General features: G+C 46.1%; 1 protein-coding gene and 1 pseudogene across 1 annotated transcript; both read left to right on the forward strand.

Moving 5' to 3' along the window:
• The first annotated feature begins 44 nt into the window (after nucleotides 1–44).
• SCAMP5 (secretory carrier membrane protein 5) lies at nucleotides 45–22,238 on the forward strand. The gene is made up of 7 exons (XM_037910647.2): nucleotides 45–207; nucleotides 7,049–7,115; nucleotides 7,551–7,679; nucleotides 11,764–11,920; nucleotides 14,920–15,021; nucleotides 15,734–15,851; nucleotides 17,273–22,238. Exons 2-7 carry the CDS (start codon nucleotides 7,109–7,111, stop codon nucleotides 17,465–17,467), a joined length of 708 nt encoding a protein of 235 aa, XP_037766575.1. The 5' UTR covers nucleotides 45–207; nucleotides 7,049–7,108; the 3' UTR covers nucleotides 17,468–22,238.
• A 139-nt stretch (nucleotides 22,239–22,377) lies between these two features.
• Nucleotides 22,378–26,591, forward strand: LOC119567154 (annotated as a pseudogene).
• Nucleotides 26,592–26,849: the final 258 nt, after the last annotated feature.

Genomic DNA, 26,849 nt, shown 5'->3' on the forward strand with positions numbered 1-26,849 from the left:
TGCTCCGGCTCTCGCGAGAGTTGCGGGCCCCGCCCCTGGCGGGGGTGGGGGCGTGAGTGGGCGGAGCCAGGCGCGAGCCGCGGTCGCTGCGGCAGGAGGCGGCGGCGGCGGTGGCTGTGGGGCGCGGAACCGGAGCTTCCTGCCCGGGACGGGGAAGGGCTGCGGGGCCTGACGCTCTGCACTGCACTGGCCTGGCGCTGCAGGGAGGTGAGTCCCGCGGGCCCTGTCAGGGTCGCCGTGACGTCAGCCGGGCCCCGGCGGCTCCAGCCCTGCTGGCCGAGCATTGCGGGGCTCGGCCGGGCTGGGGCTGCCCCTCTGCCGCTGCCAGTATGCGCGTGCCAAGGGGCCCTGCACCCCCCTCCCCGTCGGTGCGCGCCAGTGTCAAGGGGCCTTGAGCCCCCCCCCCCACCCGTGGGTGCGCGCCCTGCCCGGGGGCGGGGTCTTGTGCCCCCCCAGCCCATCTGCATGCAGGCACCCAGAAGGGGCCGTGCAGCCCCCAGTCCGTGCGGGAGCGTGTCTGCCAATATGCCGCCCACCCCCCTGTGTATGTGTGCACCAGCACGCATGCGAACGGGCCGTCCCTCTCCCCTCTGTGTGTGTGTGTGTGTGCGTGCGTTCAGCAGGGTCTCCCTTCCTTGTGTGTGCATGCATGCAAAGGGGCCACCCACCACTCCTCTTGTGCGTGTGTGCAAGTGCACATACATGCAAACGAACAAAAATACCCTTGCAGGTGTGTGTATGCAAAGGGGCCTTCTGTCCCCCTCTGTGGGTATGTGTGCACATGCAAAGGGGCCTTCCACCACTTAATAGCTCTCTCTCTCAGTGTGCAGGGATTTTTTTTGGAAGGCCTGATTGCCTTCTGCACAGTGACATAATCAGTGGAACGCACAACTGGCTTGTTTATTAACATGGAGTGAGTAACTGTCATGTGTATTGCAATGAAAGATGGGCCCAAGCAGAGGAAACCTACTTCCCTGATGTTGTGCGGTGTTTTGAAATTGGAACTTGGATTTGAATTTTGTCCAGGGTCCCCATCTTTATAATGCGCTGAACCAAAACCCTAGATCTGAATGCCTTAGCATGCTGGGGCACTGGCTAACCAGATGTGAGTCTTTTGTCTTGATTCCAGCTCCAATTACAATGCAAGAGAAAATTCCTTCCTAAAGTGGTAGGCGGGTGAATTAACGCTCCCCGGTTGAAATACACTGGGACTCTGTGCCTACTGCATGTGGGAGGTGGGTTAATATCCCAGTGACTCTCACCACAGACCTCCCTATTGCAGCAGAGAGAGGAGTTGAATATTCCAGTGAAATCTCCACCACAGTCCCCCCTGAAGATGAATGGCAGGGTTGTGGGAGAAGATATTGTACCTGCTTATTTTTATGGTCCTTTTTCTCACTTGTATGTGTTTCTCTATCAAGGGGAAAGTGTGAATTAGTGTAAACCCTATTACCACCCAGTATGTCACATTTTAGGGAGCTGGAGGTGTTAGTCGTGTCAGATAAATGTTTAGGATAGATTCAAAGAGTGCTTTTTTGTGTATAGTATTGGCTATACAGAAAAACCGGGCCCTGATGTTGAGAATGTGGAGCCCACATGCAACTGATCTGCAGGCAGTCGTGGGAATTTCACTTCATAAAGAGAAAATGTCTGTTACTTTTTTTTATGAAGGCCAAATGGTGGTCCAATTAAAGTCAATGGCAAAACGTCCATTGGCTCCAGGAGGGCTAGGATATTGTCTCAAATATGTGTCGTGTATTTGTTTAACTTTTCATCACTCTTAGTTAATCTAATGGGCCTTGTCTGTGCGAATGGAGGGCTAGATAGGCCCCGTTGGTAAAAATGACCCTGTCTCATCTGCACTTGCACTTTTACCACAAGTAATAACAGAGGGAATAGAATATTCAGCAAGCTGACTGTCTGAGCATGAACTTAATAGCTGTACTAGATGTGCAGGTAAAGGGACAATAGACTGGGTTTGGATGGTTGTGTTGGGTGACTTTGTTTATGTGAAAATGACTTTGTGTCAGTTTAAGCCCCAAACTTGGGTTTGATCACTAAAGGGGCTTTACAGATTTGTGTGCTAGGGTTTTTGTAAATGTTTGCTAATTTTCTGTGCATCACTGATGGGGCACTTAACTTGAGCACCCTTGGGGCTGCTCTTTTGGAATTGCTGAGTAGCGCCGACTCCCACTGTCTGCAAGTGGAGCCATGTGTGCTCATCTATTTTTAAAAATCAGGCCCAGTGTGTCTTGTGTTTTGGGCACATGCAGTCAGAGGCCTCAGCTACTTATCTTAGCAGAAATGCCGAAGCAGTGTGTGTTATCCCCAATGCCAAACCTTCTTCTGCATCCTCCTGGGTGCCAAAAGCACCAGCTGTCAGGACCTCACTTTCCCCTGGCACATTCTGTGATGCTCTTCTGTTTTCTATGCAAAAATCTCATCATCACTCCAATAACCGCATTGGTCATTGGGGCACCATCACTGATGAGCAATCAACCAATTGTCTCCACCCCTGACGATTGTGTGTCAGTGCTTTAGTCTCCGCGGAGTCCATTCCTGTCCACTCTTTTATGTTGTCAGTCCATCTCTTCTTCTGTCTACCTCTTCTCCTCTTCTTGTAGATTCAAAAATCTACAGCATGGTAAAAATTGAAAACGTGGAGATGGTATCCAATTGAGCTTCTTATCCAAATAATATGGGAGCTGCGGAACTGACTTATTTCCATACTTAATTCAATGAAACCTCACTTTTTACAAATGTTAATGAAGCTGTCTTGCTGCAAAATTTAGGTCCAGCTTGTCATTGGTACAAGGACTTAATAATAAGGTGCTATCTGTATGTATCTATGGGGTTTTTTTATAGCATCTAAGCACTATCACTTTGAAGCTCACCAAGGAGATACACTGGGAGAGCTTCAGACAGAGACCTACAAGATGAACATATGTCCCTCATTGTTAGTGAAATCAAACAGGTACCAGGTCTATTGTTGAGAATAATGCCTCCCTGTGAGAGGGCAAGGTGTCAGTGTAACTCGAATGAGTGGTGGTTAGGCCTCTGCTACAATTAAGAATCTCACTAGTGCAGCTTTGGTATCACCTGGAGTCCCTTAGATTTCCTTGATCCCTTTCAATCTGGCTTTTGGGTTGGGTAGTGTGACATGCAATTGACACTACTGCAGCCTAGTTGGTGAGCAAACTCTGCCTAATGATGGGCAAAGGGCAGGTGTTTATCCTGCTTCTTTTAGATCTGCCTGCAGCCTTTGGTACCATCATCTGTGCGGTTTTGTTTAGCTGACTGAAAGCCATGATTGGGTGGATAGTACCGCTCTTGAGTGCTTCCGGTTTTCCTCTCTGGAAGGATCCCAGAAGGTGTTTTGAAGCAATGGCTTACCTGTCTTATGGGCTCATGTGCAGGCTTAAGTGGGGTTCTAGTCAAGGGTCTGTGTGCTCCCATTTCTTTCTCAGTGTACATATGAGGACGTTGTGGGAGCTAGACCATTTGAGCTGTGATGCAATTAGTTCAGAGCTCTACAACTTCAGCAGACACGTGCTCCATATGGCGACTGACCTATTTGGCAACCTTAGTGTGTATATTAAACCGGAGTTCTGACAAATGCTCTGCCTTCTGGGTGCAGTTCATGGTTCTTATACTGATTTCTAATACCCTATGTGTGCCTGTAGCTCTATCAATCTAATTTCCTGAGAGACTCTTTCCTTCCCTATGCACAGCAGAAGTAGCTGAGGTCACTATGGGTCCTTGAGCAGTCAGCCCATACCTTTAAATGCCTGGGGACATGGTGTTCTAAGTGGATGGCCCTTGACTTTAGAATTCTCATTCCTTTTCCTCCTTCCCCACCTCCTCCCCCAGTTGCTCTAACCAAGCCCAAGTCTGGTGACCTTCAGGGCCTAGTGTAAGGCATTTGAGATTTATTCATTTATTTTACAGTGTATTGTTTTTTAAACTCTGCATGTGCCCAGAACTAATCTGTACTTGGTGCACTTTATAAAGCAAAAACATTCTCAAGCACTTTAATTTCTGAATGCAAGTAAGTTGAGGATGATACAACTTTGTGTTGCTTTCCACTGCTCATTGTCTTATTCTGGTGGTATCCTATGCCACAGCATGTCCCTGGATCAGGATTTCAAACTACTCACAGTCTGGGCTTTGATTCTTACCCGTCTCTAGGAAAATACAAACCCAAACTTGTGATTGTTGTGTAGCGATGTGACGAAGTGGGAATGTTCATAATGTTTTCTCTGAATATTGTGTGAGTGCCTCAGTTTCCCCTATGCAGTTCTTAAGTATCTTGGCAGGGCGATAAGCTGTGTGATTGTTGCAGAGCCCTAGAGGGACAGTGTGATGCTGTCTGCACAGAGAATGGCCAACACCCTGTCTCCTGGCAACTGATGGCCTGGGCCCCTCCCCTGCGAGGTGCCAGCTGAAGGTGTTGAAGAATGAAGAGATCAGATGGCCTCCTGGCCCAGGAAAGAGACAAAAGCCAGAGGAGGGGCTGGAGAGTTTCAGTATGGAGCTGGCTGGGGAAATGGAGGGGGGCCCAGATGGGGCTCTGGCCTCCTTGGCCCCGAGATGGACCTGACTTAGGGCTCCTGTTTCCTGTACCTACAAGCTCTGTTTTGGACCATGTTCCTGTCGTCCAATAAACCTTCTGTTTTACTGGCTGGCTGAGAGTCGTGTCTGACTGCGGAATTGGGGTGCAGGACCCACTGGCTTCTCCAGGAGCCCTCCCTGTGCGGACTTGCTGTGGGAAGCGCAAGGTGTGGAAGGAGATGCTGAATGCTCCGAGGTCAGACTCAGGAAGATCGAAGCTGTGTAAGCTTCTTGTCCTGGAGACAGTACGCTCACAGAGAGGAGGCATGCTCCCCCAGAGTCCTGACTGGCTTCGTATGGAGAAGTTCCAGAGCATTGCCTGGTGACTTCATGACAAGCTACAAGAGCTGAGCTGGTTGTTCCCAGAGAGCTATAATAATGGCCACACTAGGTCAGACCAAAGATCCGTCAAGCCCAGTATCCTGTGTTCTGACAGTGGCCAATGCCAGGTGCCCCTGAGGGAATGAACAGCTCAGGTAATCATCAATTGATCCATCCCCTGTCACCCATTCCCAGCTTCTAGCAAACACTGAACAATGTGCTCCCTGGTGCTTCACTGAACTACTCCCTTCCATGGATTAGAGAGTGGTAGGCTCAGTGTTTTGAATGTGTCTCTGTCCTGCTCTCCAGCCTGATTGTCTCTCCTTTAAATAGACTACAGGTGGATATAGGCCATTTGAGTAGGAGGGCGTCTACACTTATCGGTAGATCGACACTGCTGCAATTGATGAAGGGTCTGGTGAAGACACGCTAAATCGATGGGAAAGCACTCTCCCATCGATTTGTGTATTCCACCTCCCTGAGAAACATAAGGGAAGTCAACAGGAGACGCTTTCCCGTTAACACAGTGCAGTGAAGCCACTGTGATAAATGGATATAATTACGTCGACTTCAGTTACGTTATTCACATAACTGAAGTTGCATAAATTAGATTGATTTACTGGGCTAGTGTAGACCAGGCCTAAGCCTCTCCCTGCCCCACATTGCTGAATCTGCTTTTACTCTTCTGGCTGCAGCCAGCACTTTAGTTGGAACACGTGTTTTAGGCCTTTGTAGCCAGTGGGCTACTCTAATGGCTTTCCCAGGGGTGAACAATAGATCTGCGTATATGCATAAATACTGTAGAGACGTGTGTCTAATATATAAGCCTCTTCATTTACAGTTTAACCCGTTTTTTACCCCCCCAAAATCCCAGGTTTTACAAAAAGTATTTTTGATTTTCACCCTACTTTTGGATCATTCAAATATATAAAAAATAACTTGTTTTTTTAGGAAAACATACAATATATTGAATGAGATATATGTATTATGATAATGTATTAGTCTGTGTATATATGCAAAGCTGCGTGTTGAAGCAAGGCTATGTGTTAGGCTAGAAGATAAACACAATAAACAGGCATGCACACAAGCTCTGAAGTGCATGCGCACCTGAACAAACTGATGAATTTCATGCCTACCATATACACATTTCAAGCTGTTAGCAGATAATGTTGTAAAGATCTGACACACTAAAATGGGAAGAAAACAAAAATCTGTATCAGAATACATTTCAGAACTCAAGGAAATATTTGAAAGTTTAAAAAAACAAACATACTGGAGAAAAGGATGAAGTTGAGTATATGTGCCTCAAATGGTGTGGCCCAATTATTAAATGTAAATATTTAGAGGCTAATAGTTCTAAGTCTGCAACAGTAAACTGTTTGTTGGGGATTAGAGATATATTGTTTTCTTAAACTCAGAGGTGGCATTTTGTTTTGAGTTCTGTTTTAGTTCTGCAGCAAACCACATTGAATTCTGTTAATCAAAGCATTAATCTACTGAATACTTTCCCCCCATCCTTCGACCAAAATAAACCCCGATATTTGCCTAGAAAAATTGAGTTTTTTGCACCTGTTTTTGCTGTTGTAATAATAAACACAGATAAATTCCGAGGAAAAATTAAATAAAATAAAAATCGAAAATGAAGGGATACATACACACACCCCCCCCCCCCCCCCCCCCCCCCATAAACAATGGGAAATTCAACCATGCCTTATTATAGCACTGTCCCTGGGAGCCAGTTTTTTTGTACTGGGGGTTATTTTCATGTTGATTGAAGGTAACTGGGATCTTTCTGTCTGAGGATCATCCCAGGGACTGTTGCAGCGAAGCCAGTTGTTTTGTTGTTGTTGCGGTTTTTGGAGGGGGAGAGGAGGAGGCGGGAGAGGATTCAATTTACTCCCTTAATTTGGAGAGGATATACATTGGAGAAATGCCAAGAGACTACATGAATTTCCCCATGCTTGAATCAGTGGGGAAGGATTATGGTGTTAGGACATTTGAACTTCCGGTAACAGAGTAAATCCTGGGAGGTGGTTGAACGTAGAGGAAACATTATTTCCTGTTGTTCTCAGTGTCTGTTTCCTTAATGTCGTTACTGTCTTTTGATTTCTTCCAGTTTTGGCAGAGGTGCGAGCTGTTCACTAACTTAGCTGCGGAGTAGAGACGGACAGACACCATGGCAGGTAAGGAAAATCTCTGCTGGCTCTTGTAGAACTGTTTTTTCTATTAAAGGGCTTAGTGCTTTAATGAAGGTAACGTATTGGCCTTTGCAACCAAGTTTACCTTCAGTGGGCTCATGTGTCACAAAGGGTATAATTTGATCTGCACGATCTTTATTCCTGGTGATTGTGTGTGGAAAGAAAGAGCCCAGCTGGACTGTCAGAGCTCAGGCTGAGTTGCAAGGCTGGCAATGAGGGGAAATCATCTTTTTTTACTTATAAACTGAGCAAATCTGGAAATCGGTGAGACACAAACACGTAATCCCACTAGGCCACTTTCAAAGTCACTGCTCAGGTTAGATCAGCACTTTAACCAATCAGCAACATCAGATCAGTTTGGAGGAACGGAGACTTGCTTTGGGTTCTGTTCAGTGATACATATTTTATCTCTTGTCATAGAAAAGGTGAACAATTTTCCTCCGCTTCCAAGATTCATCCCCTTGAAGCCATGTTTCTACCAGGATTTTGATGATGACATTCCACCACAGCATCGCACCATGGCCAAGCGCCTTTACTACCTCTGGATGTGTGAGTCATCCCTGGGGCAGGCACCCTGTGTCTGCAGGAGGGGAAGGGATCAGATGGGTCGAGAGAGAAATGCTCATGCTGCGTCTCTGAATGCTCTTCTCTAGAAGTGTTAGTGTTAAGAACAGAGTGGCACTAAGGGAAACATCATCCTGCCCCAGAGTCTAGGGACTTTTTGCCTCTTGAATATTTCCGAAGAGGTTTAAACTAGTGATGGGATCTGGGTCCTGACATTCAGCTCCAAATCTCAGCTTCTCCATATCTGGGGAGTGGGGTTCTGGGCTGGGCCATTATAAAGAGGCCCCAGTCACAGTGTTTGGGTTCCAATTGGGATCTGATTTTCTGAAAGGCTTGAGCTCATCTCTAGCTTTAACTCTGCTGGCGCCAGTCATAGAACTCGTCTCAGGGAATCCTCCCCAACCCTCTAGGTCAGAGGTGGGCAAACTATTCCCACGGGCCACATCTGGCCTGCGGGACCCTCCTGCTTGGCCCCTGAGCACCTGGCCCGGGAGGCTAGCCCCCAGCCCCTCCCCTGCTGTATCCCCTGCCCCGCAGCCTCAGCCAGCGGCGCAGTGCTCTAGCAGCAGCTCTATGCTGCGCGGTGGCTTGGCTGGCTCCAGCCGGGCAGTGTGGCTGCCTGTCCTGGCGCTCTGGGCAGCGCGGGCAGGGAGCGGATTGGATAGAGGGCAGGGGAGTTCGGGGTGGTGGTCAGGGGGTGGGGGGTTGGATAGGGGTCAGGGCAGTCAGAGGGCAGGGGTTGCGAACAGGGGTGGTTGGATGGGGCAGGCATCCCAGGGGGGCAGTCAGGAAGGAGAGGAGGGGTTGGATGGGGCGGCCGGGGGCAGTCAGGGGCAGGGGTTCCAGGGTTGGTCAGGAGACAGGGAGTGGGGGGTGTGTGTGCATGGGGCAGGAGTCCCGGGGGGGCCATCAGGGGACAAAGGGGGTTGGATGGGGCAGGAGTCCCGGTGGGGCTGTCAGGGGGCAAGAAGCAGGGCGGGGTTGGATGGGAGCGGGCACAGCCCCCCCTAACCGGCCCTCCATACAATCTCGGAAACCTGATGTGGCCCTCAGGCCAAAAAGTTTGCCCGCCCCTGCTCTAGGTGATCACGTGCACGTCACAAACCAGAGACCACTCATGAACTCTGCTCCCTCACAGAGCCTGCCCTGAGGTGGAACAGATCAGCCAATGAGTTTCTCTTTGCTGAAGGATTTACTGCTCTGATTTTCTCCCTGTCAGGCTCCCTCAGCCAGAGAGCTCATCACTTGGGAAATGCCAGCACACTTCTGAGTTTTATATTGCAGCGATATCTGTGCTTGGATGCTCCCTTCTCTGCCAAAAAACCCATGCAAGGTTTCTGCAAATGGAGAGCCTTTTTTTTTTTTTTTTCACCACCCAGACTCCTGCCAAGGCCCTCCTGAGTCAGGAATTTGAGCCAGATTGAGGTGGAAGCCATGGAGCTGTCCTCCAGCCCGGTATTTTAGGTCACTACTCCCCCGTTTCCCAGTCTGCAAATTCCACATCCAGCCCAAAGCAGCATGGCTGCCTCTGAAGCTGAAATGCCACTTTAAATTAATGTGTACAGGGCCACTGATGCAGAGTGCGGTCTCTTTCACCCAGCCAAAAAGTGTAACCTCTGCAGTACCCTGCTCCCCAAGGTGCAGGTGCTTGAGGCTTTCCTCAGAGCCAAACCTCACCTACCCCTTCTGCAGCTGCTGTGTGATGTGCTCTTCACCAAGCTGTGGGCCCTTGGGTAGTTCCTAATGCCACTGATGCAACTAGCTGGCAGCTGGAATCGATTTCCCTTGGATAGGGACCATCTACTAGTTTGACCTGTGGACAAGTAAAGCAGACAGAGTGGTAGGCTTCCCTATGAGGGGAAGAGAATAGGTTTTACACCCCCTTTGGGCTGCTCTTCCTTCAGGTGTGTTTTTTTTTTTCCCCCTTCTGAAGCCTGGTGTGGAGCTTAGGAAACCCGGCCAGTGCTGAGAGTCAGTGTCACAACTGCCCGAACAAATTGGGGTACGCAGGAAATGTTTAATCAGAAATCCACTTCTGAGAAACCACCTCTGCATTTGGCATGATTTGGCCCCTTTACTGGCTAGCCCAGTGGAGAAGCCAAGGATTGAATGGCCCTTGGAAACTAAACTTGTTCCCAGAGGAAATCCCTCCAGGGTGAGGTTACAGCACTCCTGGTGGAGAAGCTTGCATGGCTACTCCACCTGACCTGTGCCTAAACTGAGGACTTCTGGGTAGCGGTGACAGTCCTAGTGACTGAAGTCACTACCCTTTTTTAAATGAGATCAAAGATTGTTCCAGCTGTGTCCCTCCCTTCCCTCCCCACACCCACGCTGTTTCTGAAGCTTTACTGTTGAGTTTGCTGCTATGTAAACCAGAACAGTGCAGATGATTTTTTTAGGTAGAAGTTCTGAGATGGGGTGGGATGGAAGCAGGGAGAGGAGAAGCTGTTAATGAACATTTCCATCCTCCTCCTTGCGGGGGATGCTACTGGGTGATTGGATGACACATACAGGGTCTGTGGGAGCGAGCGCGGGCACCCCCTGCCTTTAAGATGACCTCTGTTCCTTATCAGGTGTTCTCTCTGAACATTGAAAGCAAAATGGAGTGTTGCACTGAAGCAGCCTTCCCTGGGGAGCGGTGTGTGCTCCAAGTGCAGGTTAGAAGGAGCTGAATCAGCACCAAAGGGACTGGGTGCTTGTGCTTTTAACTCATACATCTATCTCCTCCAGTGGACTTCCCACCCTGCTGCCTTGCTCAGTTTTCAGCTTTGGTTCTGTGTCCTGCTAGGAGTCTGGAGCTGTGCTGGCTTTCCCCTTCCTCATTCAGGGAGGCTGTTGTAGTGAAACTGACAAATTATTCTGTTAAGTGTATTTTGCTGGGTGCCGGGAGGGAGGTGTGCAGTCACTTTGATGCCCCATCCTTGATTTGGCTGCACTCATTACACTTGTATTTAATAGGCCCCTTTTTGTTCTCAAGCCTTGAAAAGCAAAAGCACAAACACCACATCTCTGTTGAACTTGTTGAGATTGTTTCTATTAACGTGCTGTCCAAGGAGACCCTTTAGGTGAGCCTGTTTCCTGGGGAGAAGACGTGTCAGAAAGGAGTCCAAACCATCCCCTGGAAGAAAAAAAAAAAAAAAGCTGGGGGGGGCCTCAGACAGTGAGGGGATGTCCTTGAGTGCTGCATGATGTAATGCACATGTGGATGTCCTGCCAGTCAGATCACTGGGTTGGCTGAACATTTTCATCTTGTACAGCGAAGCATCCCAGCTGGCTGCTCCATTACATTGGTTGGTGGGACGGCGTTAATTTTGATTGAAACAAAGATTCATCCTGAAGTTCTGAGGCACAGGAATGCAGATGACAGATTCTCCTCTGCATTGTCTAGTCTCTGGTAGGGTTCCCTTCATTGTAGTAGGCCTGTATCACTTAGTGTCCTAGTATCTTATTGGAGAAATATTTTTCCTGTTGAACTGATCTGGGTGTGCCATAGACCAGCCAGGAACTTGTGACTTCCGTTCTCAGAATCAGTCAGTTGGTGTCCAACGGCTCAAGCAGATTTGTCCTGGGAAAGGCAGCTTGGCTACTTGGTCCAACTCGCCTGGCAGCGCGCTCCCTTTAGAAGCCATTGCTGGTGGCAAGTGAGGAGCTTCCTTTACTTCTCTCATTATCATCCATTGGTGGCAAGAGAGAAGTTAATTGTGTTTCAGTTACTCCAACTCTTAGATGATTGTACTTTTCCGCCACTCCCAGACTCTCACCTCCTGTAATGGGTGACGTATGCAGGGAACCCACAATTGGGCCAAGGTTCATAGATGCCAGCCTGCTCTGGCTAGCTTGGAACCATTGCTTCAGGGAGCCTGTTGGGTGTAGAAAGGCTAACTGTGACAATTATAGACGGGAGAAGAAGAATAAAACTGAAGACAAAATCCCACCCTTTGATTAAACTTGCCTGAACATTTCTGAACCCCATGGACGTAGCCATCTGAAGGGCCCCTTCAGTCACAGCTTACTTTCTTGCAGTGTGCTACTTTGCTCCCTCTGTGTGTCTGTGTGTATATGTTTGCAGTGAACAGCATCACCTTGGCAGTGAATCTGATTGGCTGCCTCGCATGGCTGATTGGAGGCGGTGCAGCTGTTAATTTTGGACTGGCAATTCTCTGGCTCCTGCTCTTTACACCCTGCTCCTATGTCTGCTGGTTTAGACCTATTTACAAAGCCTTCAAGTAAGTGGTCACAGCTGGGCACAGCTTCTCAATGTCTTTCTCCTTTCTTCTCGTGAATAACCAATGCTTAGACTTGGTCACCTCTATTTGGGAATCCTTCCCTTCCCCTTCCCACCTTTAACTTTACTTTCCTACCTTGAAAACTTGGATTTCAGGATTAAGATCTCAGCTCTCCATAAAGACTAATATATCAAATATATATTTTTCCCTTTGAGTGGAGTTCTTGACAGTGAGTCATGGGAGATTGGGAAGTATATGTGAACAGAAAACTTTGAATGCTGTGTTCTATCACATGGTAACTTGAACCAGAGTCCACAGGTACAGTGCATAATGAATGGATACATTCCAGCTCTGTTTCTGTCCAAGTTGACAGACTTTGTGCTTTTGCTGCAGAATGTGGAGGCTCCTAAAGAGAAATGCCTCGGGGATCAGAGAAACTCTGACAGCCCTTCTCTGATACTAGAACTGGAGATGGGAAGATAGGTCAATATTTAGATGAGTTGCAAGTGCTTCTTCCTAACATCACAGCCCCCTCGTTCCAGCTAAGAACTACAGGGTACCAGCAATCCTAGCTTTTACAGCACACTTCTCTGACTCTAGGATCCTCTGCATTGAGTCAATAACCAAAGGGTTCTTCAGTCCTGAGAGAAAGAGGAGGGAGCAGCTAAATAGCTCCTCCTCTGACTCTGATTTAGCAATGTACTTAAGTTCCTGCTTAATTTTAAGCATGTGATTTGTCCCGGTGAAGTCAACAGAAAGTAGGAACATGCTTGTGTATCTTGCTGAATCAGGGCCTTTAATTCTAAGGTTCATGCTTTGACTTTCAGGTCTCATTGGGCCACGATGCAAAAGCGTGAGGGAAGAGGTATTGGAAGTTGAGGTTCTTTCAAATTCCTTTTTCCTGACACTAGATTCATTCGCAGGAAACCTGAAGACAGATCCTCAGCTGGTGTAAAGCTGCAAAGGTCCATTGAAGTCAATGGAGCTGTGGCAGTTCACACTAGTTGTTGGGTATCCAACTATCCCTTTACCTCCAGAGATGTGGCTCTGTGGACCTCTCTTTGTCCTAGACAACACACTAGCTCCAGAAACTCAGTTCTCTGCAGCCCCAGCTTGCAGGGGAGATCTGACACTTTTTTTTTTTTTGGTGGTGAATATTTTCTTTCTACTAGAGGCTCCTTTTACAAACCTTTTGGGGGTGGATAGCATGTATTTGTATTGGTTATGTGTGCAGATTAGAGCAATCCACGCATCACCAAATGTAAAGTACACCATTCTAGCAGTCCCCTGCAGCTTGCTGAATGCTTCATTAGTTCCCTACTTGAGAGCAGGGTGGACTGATTTAAATCAATGCGATTTTAAATCACCAAGTGGAAAGCATTGAGTTAATCATTTTAATCAACTTTTGCATTTGTACTTCACTCATTTTCTAAAGAGAGGTGCATTCTCATTGGTTGGTATAACCATTAAAGCATGTTCACTTACAACTAAATAGAACCTTTACATTAGTTTTGGTACATCTTTTTTGCTACCTAGGAGGGTATGCTATAACTATATACGTGTATTTAAGCAGTTATATAGCTTAATATTTTCAGATTCTTCTTCATTGTACATTTTAGTATCTTAGAAAATGGTGAATGGTATATTGCATATTTGCCAGATAATTTACTTTTTGCTCTTGATTTGTGTCAAGCTGCATTGTGATGGTAACTGGAATTGAATTTAACACTCAGAACAGCATATTAAATTACTTTATTAAACAAGCCCTTAATACAGTACATGACCTACTGTGCCATATTTATAAAGCTTGACCTCAAAAGCTAGATGATGTCCCCCTGATTCTTTCTTAATACAGAAAAATAGCCTTTAACTCAGTTTTTGATACAGGCTTATGGATTTAGCTTAGTTATTTTTTATTTAAATGTTTTAAGAGCTTATAATAATTTTAGTCCTTAGCCAATTTCATTTTAAACAGGTTTATTTTTAATTTAAATAACAAAATAAAAAAAATTTTATTTATTTTTTTAAATCATTGATTTCTTTTTGTCCACCCTGCTTGCGAGGAGGAAGGATGGTCCAGTGGATAGGGCACTGCACATGGACTCAGGAGAGCTGGGTTCAATTCCCCAGTCAGACACAGACTGGTGTGACTTTGTCCATTTCCTAGCTGCAAAATGGGGATAATACTTCACTGCTTCACAAGGGTGTTGAGGATAAAATCTGCTAACTGTGAGGTGCTCTAATAATATGGTAATTAGGGCTATGTAAGTAGCTAAATAGGGTACGTCTACACAGGGATAAAAGACCTAAGCATGGCTGCAGCAGGCCCAGGTCAACTGATTCAGGCTCATGGAGCTCAGGCTATGGGGTTTAAAATTGCTGTGTGGATGTTAGGGCCCCAGCTGGACTATCCACCCCTCACAGGGTCCCAGAGCTTTGGCTCCAGCCTGAGCCCAAATGCCTACACAGCAGATTTTTCAGCCCAGAAGCCCTGCAAGCCCGAGTCAGGCCAGTCACGGGTTTTTTATCCCTGTGTAGACGTACCAATAGAGCCTTGGGGAAGCTCTGCCCTCTGAGTTAGCACAGACTGCTTCACATGGCTGAATGTGAAACTCTTACCACCTTTCACACCCCCTCTACCTGACCTACCATCTACCTGCTGCCATAACTTAAAGGCCAGAGAAGCCCGTTTGCCTAGCTTGAGCCCCTCACATTTTCCTTTCTCCTTCCTTATGCTGTGATGTCACTAACCTGACTATTCTTTGAGGGCAGCTCTTGTTCGCACTGGACCATCCGTCCCCATTCTCATCCGCCACATCATGGGGGAAAAAAAATCTCTGCTGGAATAAAAGGGATTGTTTAGCTGAGCTGGTGGCAGAGATACTGGGTGTTCAGGGTGACGAGTGCTTCCTTGCTGCCATTTGGAGTGCAGCTGGAGTACCGATTGAGACACGGGTAGCAGTGAGGAGGAGGATAGCGATAAGTTGTTTCTCTTATAGGACAGACAGTTCTTTCAGCTTCATGGCTTTCTTCTTCACCTTCATGGCCCAGCTGGTGATCAGCATTATCCAGGCGGTGGGGATCCCTGGCTGGGGAGTCTGGTAAGGAAGACAGGAATCTGTCACATTCAAACTTTCTTCTCTTCAGGTGCTAGGCACACCTGACTCCTGTCAGGATGGAGGAACAAAAACATTCCAGAGTCCCCTGGCTCAGTTAGTTCAGGACATTGAGTGGGTAGAAGTGGGAGTAGGGAAGGAGTGCATTAGTGGAGTGGGAGGAGAAGGGTGACGAAGGATGTGATGTGGCTGAGGAAGGAGGTAGAACATAAAAAGAACATAAAAACGACCATACTGGGTCAGACCAAAGGTCCACCTAGCCCAGTATCCTGTCTTCTGACAGTGGCCAATGCCAGGTGCCCCAGAGGCAATGAACAGAACAGGTAACATCAAGTGATCCATTCCCTGTTGCCCATTTCCAGCTTCTGACAAACAGAGACTAGGGACACCATCCCTGCCCATCCCGGATAATTGCCAGTGATGGACCTATCCTCCATGAACTTATCTAGTTCTTTTAGGAGGCTTTGGGGTGGCCCTTTTAGTGCTTGCTGGTTTCAGGAATGGCTTAGCATTATCTTTTGTCAGCCAGGGAAAGGGTCATCCAAGATACTGAAGAGTTAGAGAGAAGAATCATTTTAGAGTGAGGTTTGCCACTTGCAGCATACAAAGCCAATGGGGAAAAAAAACATAGCTACTGGATATGCATGGCTGCAACAATGCCATTGTTTAACCAGAGCCCTTTTTCATCTCCCTGCAGTGGCTGGATCGCAGCAATATCCTTCTTTGGGACCAGTGTGGGTGCAGCTGTGGTGATGCTTATCCCCACCATCATGTTTACAGTCGTGGCAGTCTTCTCCTTCATTGCCCTCAGTATGGTATGAGTGCTGGATTAGAGACCCGAAATTGTGACATTTTCTGGGTGGCCTTCTGGGGAGGAGGTCAAGCTGGGATGTTCATTGCTTTATGGTGTTTCTAGAGAGAGCTCCACTGGGTACTTTCCATCCTTTGGTCTGTTAGGAGCAACCCTTTGTTCACAATTTCTGGTGCTACTGTAGCATTTAGGGCTGAAACAACTGTTTTTGCCAAACTTAGAACTTCTCCAAATCTAGTGCTGTCAGATCTAGGACAGGACTTGACCCCTGATGTTTGAGTTCCCTTAGGCTCTGGCAAGATGCAGGTTGTGGGCTGCTGAATTTAAAAAAAAAAAAAAACAGACAAGAACTCTTATTGCTCAGCTCGTCCTAGAAGCTGGGCAAGAATAACTTAAATAGGAATGTTGCTTGCTTGCATAGCTTGGGCTCCCTTGGGAAATTCTTACGTTTGGTAAGAAATTTTTAGCATTTTTAAAAAGTTTAGCAAGAATCTAAAATAAACCAAACTCAAGTCTTCATTAAAGCCCCAAACTTTCCGTTTCTCCTGTTCCTGAACTTCGTTCTCACAGAGGTCCGCTGCCCTGTGATTGGTTCCTTGATGGTGATCTTTGTTTTAGAGCTAGGAACGAGATCTTTAAAGCCTTCACGTTATTTTTTTCCTGTCTTTGATGTGTGGGTTGCTCAGTCTTAGTTACAACTTCTCTAATCCCCCAAAGCACAGACATGAGTTTTCTGAGGTTAGCAAGATGGGCAGGAGCTCTTGAGGTTAGAAAATGAGGTAGGTGTTTGTGAATGGTGTCTGATGAAATGCAACTTTCCTTCTATCCTGTTTCCTGCCTTAGGAACGTAGATATAGAGGGGACTGAATGACTCTGGGGAAGACTTGTAATGGGGTAGGTTGTCTGTTCCAATCTATAGTGACCAAACATAGTTACCTTCAGGTGATTGATCGGTGGCATATGTGCCTTGAGTTGATTGTCTCATTACGGTTTCCAGTGAACAGTCACCCACATCATGAACTACCGTCCCAATTGGTCAATTTGCTTCTCTTGTTGGCCGTCTATGTAGAGCGCAAAAACTAAATGGAGATGGAGGACGAACTGCTTTCACCCATCAGAGTGGGTCCCATTAGGTCAGGGTTGAGCCTCTTTGGTGAGAAGAGTTGCACTGCCAGGGCTGTTGCGTGGAGCATCCCCGTCTCCAGGGCTGTCGTTCCAACATCTGTCGGTTTCGGTCCTGATCCTGAGGGGTTGAGCACCTACAACTGCCCATGAAGTCAATGGGAGCTGCAAGTGCTCAGCACCTCTCGGGATTGGACACTTTGCGTTAGGTTCTGTCAGGTGAGCCAGACAATTAAAAAAAATAGTTGGGGGCTCGCCTCTGTGAATCAGTGATTTCTTTTCTCTCTACCCTGCCCTACACAGGTGCATAAATTTTACCGGGGCAGCGGAGGGAGTTTCAGCAAAGCACAGGAAGAGTGGACCACGGGAGCTTGGAAGAACCCGCATGTACAACAGGCAGCGCACAACGCGGCAGTCGGAGCTGCACAAGGGGCCACGATGCAGCACGAAACACAGTATTCTGCCACTCCTAACTACACCTATTCCAATGAGATGTGAGCAGAAGACTCTGTCCTGAGGTGGGGTGGGGAGGGGAGGGGGGGGAGAGGAGAGGGAGAATACTGCTGAGCCAGTTCTGTGTAAGGATTTCAATAAGGGAAGCGTAAGATACTTGATTTTTTCCCTTTACTCTAGAACAGGGTTGGTTTTTTTTTTTTTTTCTTTTTTCTGATTCTCTTTTCTCATTTTGAAGAAGCTGTGAGTTGACCTGCAGGACACTCGTGCTGTGCGGTAGTAACTGTGTGCTTGTGTTCCCCTGTGAAGTAGTGTATGGTGGTGATTTTTAAATTACTGTGGTGATAGGTGTATGTAATAACATCAGCAAAAAAATAAAACCCCAACAAGCTCACCAAAATGTCAAGAGCAAAACTGAAGATCCCTAACAACTTGGGAGTTCCAGTGGCTAATACTTCCAGTTGCTAATGTGTGGCTAGTAGTGGCTGTCTCTAGCGAGGACTGGTACCAATTCATCCAATCCCAGGAATTATTTTTATTGTAGCAAGTTACTAGCTGATTTGGCACTTAAATTCTCTGAAGCCAGGAGGGGCTCCCGGTCCATATCGTCCCTCCTAGGTTCAGAGACAACAGGTTCTCCTAACACATGGTGTTGTAATCATTTATTCTTCGATGTATTGTGAGGAAGACAGTATTGGTGTGTAACTGTACAGCAAGGGCCCCAAGGCAGTGTTGGGAGTTTGCCCTGTTTGAATTGTAGTGGACCTTCCCTTTAGTGTGAAACTTTGGTACATTCCAAAAGCTCTGGTCTGAGTTCCACACTCCAAGCCCTATATTTTTAAGGTGTCCAGGTGGGAAAAGTGATTGTAAAATTGGCGCAGTGTTTTTCAACAGATCTACTCTTTGCCATAGTAAGGGCCAAATCTTGTTACTAGAAACATTGCTTCAATTGTATTGCTTATGTAAGTAGTGTGACCAGGATTTGGCCCTTCAAATTATCAAGTCATCTGCTGGTTTTAGGCTCCTTTGAAAACCAGAGGCTAAGGGAGTGAAGTGCCCAACTTCCCTTGAAATTCATTGGGATCAGGCTTGCTTGCTAATTCCAACTTTAATGTCTAAGTGTTTGCTCCTGTTGGCCCTGAAAACCCCATGCAGCTAGGGGAGAGCAAGTTGGATTCAGACGTCTTGCACGTTGTCGGTGCAGTGGTCAACTAAATTTGCACTGTCACATTTGCTGATATAAAATGCAGAAGAAAACAACAACTTCAATTTCAGATCCTGGGTGGAATTTACAGCCCCCGCGGTTAAAAGAAAAATATTTTGACTCCGAGGCAATGGATGTTACTGGGAAGGAATAGGGGTGAAATATGCTTATTTTTAGAGAGAGACATTTTAGACTTTGAAAGCACTTTAAGTAGGGAGGCCAGATTTTCACCAAACCATAATCGGAAATTAGTTCACATTTAATCTAATCAGGCCCCTTTGATCAAGTATCTCCTTTCTTCCCTGATCAATGCTCCCCAAAGTCTTAAACCTGTAGCAGCAGGCAAGTGGTGGTCCTGTAATTTAGTGACTCAACATTCCACAGCTTATTTGTTTTCTAGTTGCCCTGCTTTTCAGGCCATCAAAATCCCATCTCTTAGCTGTCTAATAATGTCTGTATATGAAATATATATGCAAGAATTATGCCGATATGAATGATTTTTTTCCAGCAAAGCCAACCAAGAATAAAGAATTTTCCTTTTTAAGGATGCAACTTAAATAATTCTGCAGCAGCCAGTTGTCTTTTGACAAGGCTGTGAAATAAAGGTATGATAAAAATGTATATATCTTATGGAGGAAAGGAAGCCTTCACTGAGCCTAGTATATACTTAATGAGATTTTAAATATTGTGCAATTAATTATAGCTAGTCTAAAATGTATTCTACCAAACCTTGTGGTCTGTTAGTCCCCTGGTTGAGAATGTAGACATTAACAGTGATTATTTCGCCTTCTGTGTTCATAGTAAGAAAGATAACCTATTAAAACACGCAGTAACACAAACATACAGCTTTAGCCAACCCTCCTCTCTATTACATGCCCAAAATCTATGAATGTGACTGATCCTCAGTAAAATGACACTGAATGCATCAGCATGGCTGCCACTGATGACAGAAGCTGTGCAGAATACGGTACCTTGATTTAATTATTGTTTGTACTTAACCTGTGACTGCTAGCCGAATGGTGCCAAGGGTTTAGATACTGCTCTAACTCTGGAGAAACTCCAATGAAATCAAAGGATTTACAGTAGATTCTCACCAATATGAGATTACAATCTGCTCTGGCCCATTGGTGGAGTCAGCATTTCCAATGGCAAATCGGATGCCAATGTAGCTTTTTGGCTGGCAGGTAGGGTGAGGGGGGTGTTACTTTAAAATAGCAACAGTTCATTGGCTATAAAGTATTCACACAGTTAAATTCCTCACAAATCTGCAACCCCCATTCTCTATCTTTTTGTCTGGAGATTCCTCACTCTGTCTTGAGTTTTATGTTCTACGTGTGTCCAGCCAATTCCGAAAGATCGGGCTATAAAGATATGATTATGTCACAGTGATCATCACTGGCACAGAACTGTGAATTTTGCCATTTAAGTGGACGTTGTTGCCACAGATTAACAGTTCGTTAGCTTTGATCTAGACCTGTTCCAAAGAGGACTATATCAAAGCAAACAGCAGCAGGGTCCACAAAGTTGCTCTGACCATAGCGTGAAACGATCTGTTTTTACTGTGATTGTGCTGTGAATTACGCATAATTTTACTATGGCAAAATCTTAAGCCATAGTGATGCATCGTAGGCCCAACTTCCATTCTGAGAGGCGCAGGCATTTTGTTATCTTGCAAACAGTGGCATTTAGATTCCTTGACCACACGACTGGGAGTGTTTCATGCCTATTAAAAATATGAATATTGTTAAGGAAATCACACAATCTTCTTTCCAACTGTATCTACTAAATGAAAAACAAAACATTAGAATCTGTGAGCACTGTCCATTTGTCTATGCCTCATGAGTGCATTGTGTCCAACCTTATTATGCACTAAATTATGTATGCTAAGATTTTAACTCTCTAGTATAAAGCCCCTACTACTTAACATAGGTCTTTCCAGAGACCTATCATTGCTCTAAAGACTATTATATAGAAAATATTTCACCCTTTGCTCTCCAGTGCTCATCCCCCAGCTAATCTCCACCATCTGCTCATTGGCTACCTGGAGTAATCCACTCGCCTCTTGTGTAGATCTAATAAAAACTGGTTAATCCTGCATGGATTAGACTGCAGTGTAGATGGGTGCTTTGAAAGCTCACTGATGCCTGGTGCTCTGCTCTTATCTTCTCACAGCTCTATTCCTTTCCCTTTCTCTTATTTTTCCCCCTCCCAGCAGCAAATTTCTTGCTAGCCTCAATGTCTTATTAAAACACAACAATAAATGGAATCCTTGTTGGAGTAAATAGAATTTTCTGAGGACTTGAAAACCTACTTCAGCAAACTGCACAAGTTCTTTAAATGATGAGGTATGTTCATTAATATTTCTGGTCCTCTTCATCCTCGTGCCCTGGAAACAACTTTCAGAAGCCAACACTCTTAAGTGCACAGATTGGCGCTGTGGCACTATAAAAAAACATTTCACTGAATTGCGACACTCACAAGCTAATATATTATAGCTATTTCCTCACTCTGTTAAAATGGAGTTTCATTCCTAATTCTGTCTGGAAAGAATTTGCTAAACTAGTTTGGAGTTTCAGCTGGTCAGAATTAAGGACATGCTGCTGTATTGAAGCAGGTATTCTACGATTAACTACACTAAAGCACCATATGCCATCCCCATTTACGGAACTGACTCAGGCCCACCTTTGTAACACAAAGATAAAATAATAAACCTCACAGCCTGGGAGTAAAGTGCCAGGCATAGAATGAGAAAAGGGACATGGGGCTCCATAACAGCATGAGAACAAATCTCTTCAAATTGTAAGAGAAAGCCCTTTGGGCGCTGGATAAGAATTAGGCTCAGTGTTCGAACTAGAGGTGGGCTGAGGAGAGTCGGTGCTTGGATCTGTGTCGGGTGAAGGTTGAAGGCTGAAATCCAGCAATCTTCTCTCAGGAGAATTCCATCATCTTTGGAGTACACCAAGCCAAACAAGATCCTGGAGAATAAAAGGTCCCATTGCTCTTTGGATTCAACCCTGATCCAGAATTAGAGGGGTGGGTGTACGTCTGTGTATTCAGATCCAACCTAGCATCTCCCAAAACTCCTGGATGTATGTACGATTCTAGCTCAGTCCTGTCTCTAGTTGGAACATTGCACGCCATATGTAACTTTTAATTTGTTGGTGGAGGCAAGTGGTGGTTGTGAGCATGGCCTAGTCTGTGACATAAACAGTCTTAAGGCGAAGTGGTCTGAAATCTAATAATGTGCTTTCTGAGAAGGTTCTGTGGGAAATTTGCACTGAATCATGGTGGGTTTTGCTTCTGTAACAAACAGTAGAGAATGCTCTGGCATGACAGGTTCTAGACGGAGTTCAGCTGGATAGTAGAGAACAGAAAAACCTCTATGACCAGTGTGTATTTCAGCATAGTTCAGTGTAGTAATGGTGCCATATAATCCTTTCAATGTATCAACAGTCAGGGTTCTTTTAAAATGTAAAACAAATTGGATGGATGGTTAAATATTTGGACCATTTGTGACTATTCAGAAAGCTGCTGTTTCCTTGAGTCATTCCGTGTCTGTCCTGATAAATCAGTGTCATTCTGGAGAATAACAATAAACAAAAATTCTCTAAAGCAAGGTGTGAAAATGTCGTTTGTTGCTCTTTATAAGTCAGTTTTGTGTGGGTAAAAAGTGTGGCTTGACATTCCTTAAGACTGAAGTCTCCTCTTTATCCAGAGGATAGTTACAGCACAGGAAACAGCAGTGCAAGCTTTCCTACACTTAGTTTAGAGAGGCCATTTCGATGATGTTCACTGTCTGTTAATAGCAGTCCAAAGGCCTGCCAGATATGGGGTTGACATGTAAAGGGGGTACCTACACATTAGGAGCTGGAAGCAAACCACAAAGACCTTTTGCAATGACAAAAATCATCCATCTGCAGGTGATGACATTTGGTTACTGCCAGTGTCATTCCAGTTGAGACCAGTAACCTAGCACTCAAAGGGTCTGTATCACATCACCATTGCCTCATAAACATTTTGCTTTTAAATTTGCAATGGAGATACATAAAATTGTGGAGTGTCAAGAGCTAAGGAGAGATTAAATCTCATGCTTAAGGCAGTCTCTAACTATTGGAGCTCACCTACCCCACATATACCGAATAACAAATGGATATAAACTGTCTATCAACAAGTTTAGGCTTGAAACTAGATGAAGGTTTCTAACCATCAGAGGAGTGAAGTTCTGGAACAGCCTCCCAAGGGGAGCAGTGCGGACAAAAAAACCTAACTGGCTTCAAGACTGAGCTTGATAGTTTATGGAGTAGATGGTATGATGAGACTGCCTACAATGGTATGTAGCTGATCTGCTATGGTTACCAGTAAATATGTCCAATGGTTGGGGATGGGACACTAGAGTTACTACAGAGTGGCTCTGAGTTACTACAGAGAATTCTTTCCCATGGGTCTCGCTGCTGGGTCTTGCCTGCATGCTCAGGGTGTAACCAGTTGCCATATTTGGGGTTGGAAAGAACTTTTCCCCCAGGTCAGATTGGCAGAGACCCTGGTGGGCTTTCGCCTTCCTCTGCAGCATGGGGCATGGGTCACTTGCAGGTTTAAACTAGTGTAAATGGTGGATTCTCTGTAACTTGAAAGTCTTCAGATCATGATTAGAGGACTTCAGTGACTCAGCCAGAGGTTAGGGGTCTATTACAGGAGTGGGTGGGTGAGGTTCTGTAGCCTGCAATGTGCAGGAGGTCAGACTAGATGATAATCATGGTCTCTTATGGCCTTAAAGTCTATGATTCTTATGCCATCATCTGGCTCTGGCCAGTGTTGGAGATAGGATATTAACTAGATGGACCACTGGTCTGATCCAATATGGCAATTCCTATGTTCCTATTTTCTAATGGCTCACAATTTGAGCAATCCACTCTTCTTGCTCCTGCTTTTTCCTGTGTAATATTGTCTCTGGGTTTTGAAGGCCAGCTGTAACCAGCTAGCTGAGAGTTTTATATATTACATCAACTCACTCTGAATTTTGCTGTTTTCTACTTGAACTTACTGCCTCCTGAGACACTAGCATAAGTCTTTTTGTCTTGCGACTAGTGCAGTTAAAGCAGCGTTGGCTCCCTCACAACATCACTGGCAGCTAGGACAAAAAATGTCCTCCATCGGATTCATCTTAGTGGCTGCTGCCCACCCAATACCAATCACTTCCTCACAGTAATCCCACATCACTGGCTGCTGGGCCTAGTGCTATCTCCTTTCCTACTGAGTGCAGAGCCAGTGCCTGCTATGACCGCAGAGTTGTGATTGAGGGTTGCTGAGAATGGCCAGGACCAAGCAGACCGCCCGTAAATCCACCGGTGGCAAAGCCCCCTGTAAGCAGTTGGCCACTAAAGCTGCCTGGAAAAGCGCTCCTGCTACTGGGGGAGTGAAGAAGCCTCATCATTACCCACCCAGTACTGTCGCCCTGCGAGAGATCCACTGCTACCAGAAATCCACTGACTTGCTCATCTGCAAGTTGCCCGTCCAGCGCCTAGTCCATGAAATCGTCCAGGACTTCAAGACCAACTTGCGCTTCCAGAGCTCGGCCGTTATGGCCACGTAGGAGGCCAGCGAAGCCTACTTGGTGGGGCTCTTTGAGGACACCAACCTGTGTGCTATTCTCATGCCAAGACAGTCACCATCATGCCCATGGACATCCAGTTAGCCCGGCTTTTCCGAGGTGAGAGAGCTTAAAAGCTTACACCCACCACCTTTTGGCAACTAGGAAACTATTACGACTGCAGAAGCATGAGGTTTAGCCTCGCTGTGCCAAAGTGGGTTCCTGCAATACTCAGGTAGGAGTTGAGTCTTGGGTTTAATGATTTTTTAGGGATGTCAGATACTGCAGCTCCCATTCTCGGTGTCCCGTAATGAATCCTACTTCCGACTCTCTCATGCATCCATCCCACAGTAAATAAATGAACAAATGAACAAAACACTGGGAAAGAGACAGGATTTCCCTCCACCCCGTGAGGCCCCAGTGTCAATATGTAGGCATCTGTGTTCTCATCACCACCTGCATAAGAACTGTGGTCATCAGCTGAATTAAAGCATCCATGCTGAGTCTGGAACAATCAACAGTGCTGGTAATTGCTAGCACTTTAGAGGTGATTTCAGGAATGCATAGGCCTGTACCAGGATTTCTGCATCCCTCAGGATCTCCCATTTTACCCTCCAATACTGATCACCATGGAGCACTCATTTTGTAGCTTCCATCTTTCTGGTTGAGAGGGACTGTATGGGGCTCCTTCTACTACTCTTCAATACCCATCCATCCTAGGGTTCAGGAAGGTGCCCGAGTGGCCAAGGAAAAAAACCAAACCAAAAAAATGGATGACTAATGTTTCACCCTCCGGAAGTTGATGCCCAGGCAACCACCCTGACTGACCATCCCTAAAACTGGCCCTGCACAAAGCCTTTGGGGGTATCCTAGTCCCAAGGCCAGGGCAAGAGCCAGCTGGGAGGCAGTGGGGTGCTGCAGGGGCTGTGCCAGGTGGATCCACTGCTGTAGAATGGGATGGCCATCCCCAAAAGGTGCTGAGGGCTTGGGGGAGAAGTGGCCTACTACTTCCGTGAACCCCATTGTAGAAGCAGGATTGGTGGGTGGGCCCAGCACAAATTCCTGAGGGGTACGGAGAGGAGCTGGCTGCTCCTCCCAGGATGGTGGAGGGGCGGTGACAGATGTCTCACACTTACAGTCCTGGGAGAGGTGGAGTAAAGACTCTCAGGCCTCCCTCCCTGAAATGGTTGTCACAGACTGGATCACTGGCCCCTCAGACTGGGATCTGGCCCCTAGCAGAGCCACACATGTCCAGGTGAGGTGGAGCTTATGATGCACCCATGAGAAGTGGGGTGGATCACTTTAGACCCAAGTCATGATCAACTGATCCCCTTAAGAATATAGGACCATCTCCTCTCGAGGATCCAGTTTGCAAAGGAGCCTATTACTGGGGGAGAGAGATTTTCCTGTCCCTTTGAAGCCAACATGCAAGCCCCTAAGTGGGAGATGAGAGGTCCAAAGCCCCAGGAGATAGAAAGCTAAATCAAGACTATCTTCTTCAGTCCTGCTAAGAGCCCCCTGCGGCCCATGTCCCCATTCCCACACAGGAACACAGAGCCTTGACACCTCCAGGACAGAGACTACCTGCAAGGCTGCCCTGATTTCTATTAACAGTCCATAGGATTCAAGTTTGTGTTTTATTATTATTAGCATTCACTATTTATTTTTATTATGAACAATAATATTAGAATTGACTATTTACTATTATCATTCAATATTCATTATTCTTATTAGCATTTACCATGGATTGTAATTAGCATTTGCTCTTTATTCTTAGCCTTAATGCTTATTAATTATTTTTAATTACATTATTCCTTTCAGGGTATTCTGAACCCTATTTTTATATCTTTATTATAAATGATTTATTATACTACTTTTAGGGTGAGCTGGATGCAGTTGGGCTGATCGGGAAGCAGAGAATGAGGAGCTACTGTGTTGTTATTAATGTTCTCTCTGAATTTTTTCAACTTCAGAGCTGGTGGGTCACTGTTTCTGCTGTCTGTCTGCTCCAGGACAAAGGAACAGCTTCCTGGAGGAGCAGACACTGAGGACAATCTGTCTGTTGGTGTGAGAGATGAATGTCCAGCAATGATGCAGTGAACCTTGGTGTGGGATTACTGCTCACAGACAGGCCTCTCATATGTGGTAGTTCACTGTGGGCTTGGGAGTGTGAACTGAATCTTTCAATATCATGGTAACAGTTCCTGTATATAGACAAAGTGGGCATATTTCCATTATTTGAATTGTGTTAGTACCTACAGGTCTGTCAGGATCAGGCCCCAGGATTGCATTGGGCACAGTTCAAACGCATATGATTACAGTCCTTGTGAAGAAGAGGTGGCAGGAAGCTGGCTGTGCCCGTTACACCTGGAGAAGCTAATGGCGCTTGTTTCTGATCCTAAAAAGATGTCAGTAACACTGGAATAACTGTGGGCTGCTTTGTAATGTGCTGTGAAATGCACAGATGGGCCTCATTCTTGCCCTGTGCACTGGGGACTGCATAGGGACAATTACTTTGGTTGTGGCCAGGGTGATTTTCCCCCATCCACTTGCCAGGGGAAGTGGAGACGTTTGGATCTGGATCCAAAATTTAAGGGTGCTGAAGTCCAGCACTTTGGTTGGGGACCACTTCTACC

Source organism: Chelonia mydas, chromosome 10 (assembly GCF_015237465.2).
Source record: "Chelonia mydas isolate rCheMyd1 chromosome 10, rCheMyd1.pri.v2, whole genome shotgun sequence".
NCBI classification, from domain to species: domain Eukaryota; kingdom Metazoa; phylum Chordata; order Testudines; family Cheloniidae; genus Chelonia; species Chelonia mydas.

Bases quoted from the DNA above. Each gene is read 5' to 3' on its own strand.
- SCAMP5 (XM_037910647.2), top strand. The intron at 11,921-14,919 runs GTAAGTGGTCAC...TTTCTCTTATAG, and splicing joins CCTATTTACAAAGCCTTCAA to GACAGACAGTTCTTTCAGCT. The intron at 15,852-17,272 runs GTATGAGTGCTG...TGCCCTACACAG, and splicing joins CCTTCATTGCCCTCAGTATG to GTGCATAAATTTTACCGGGG.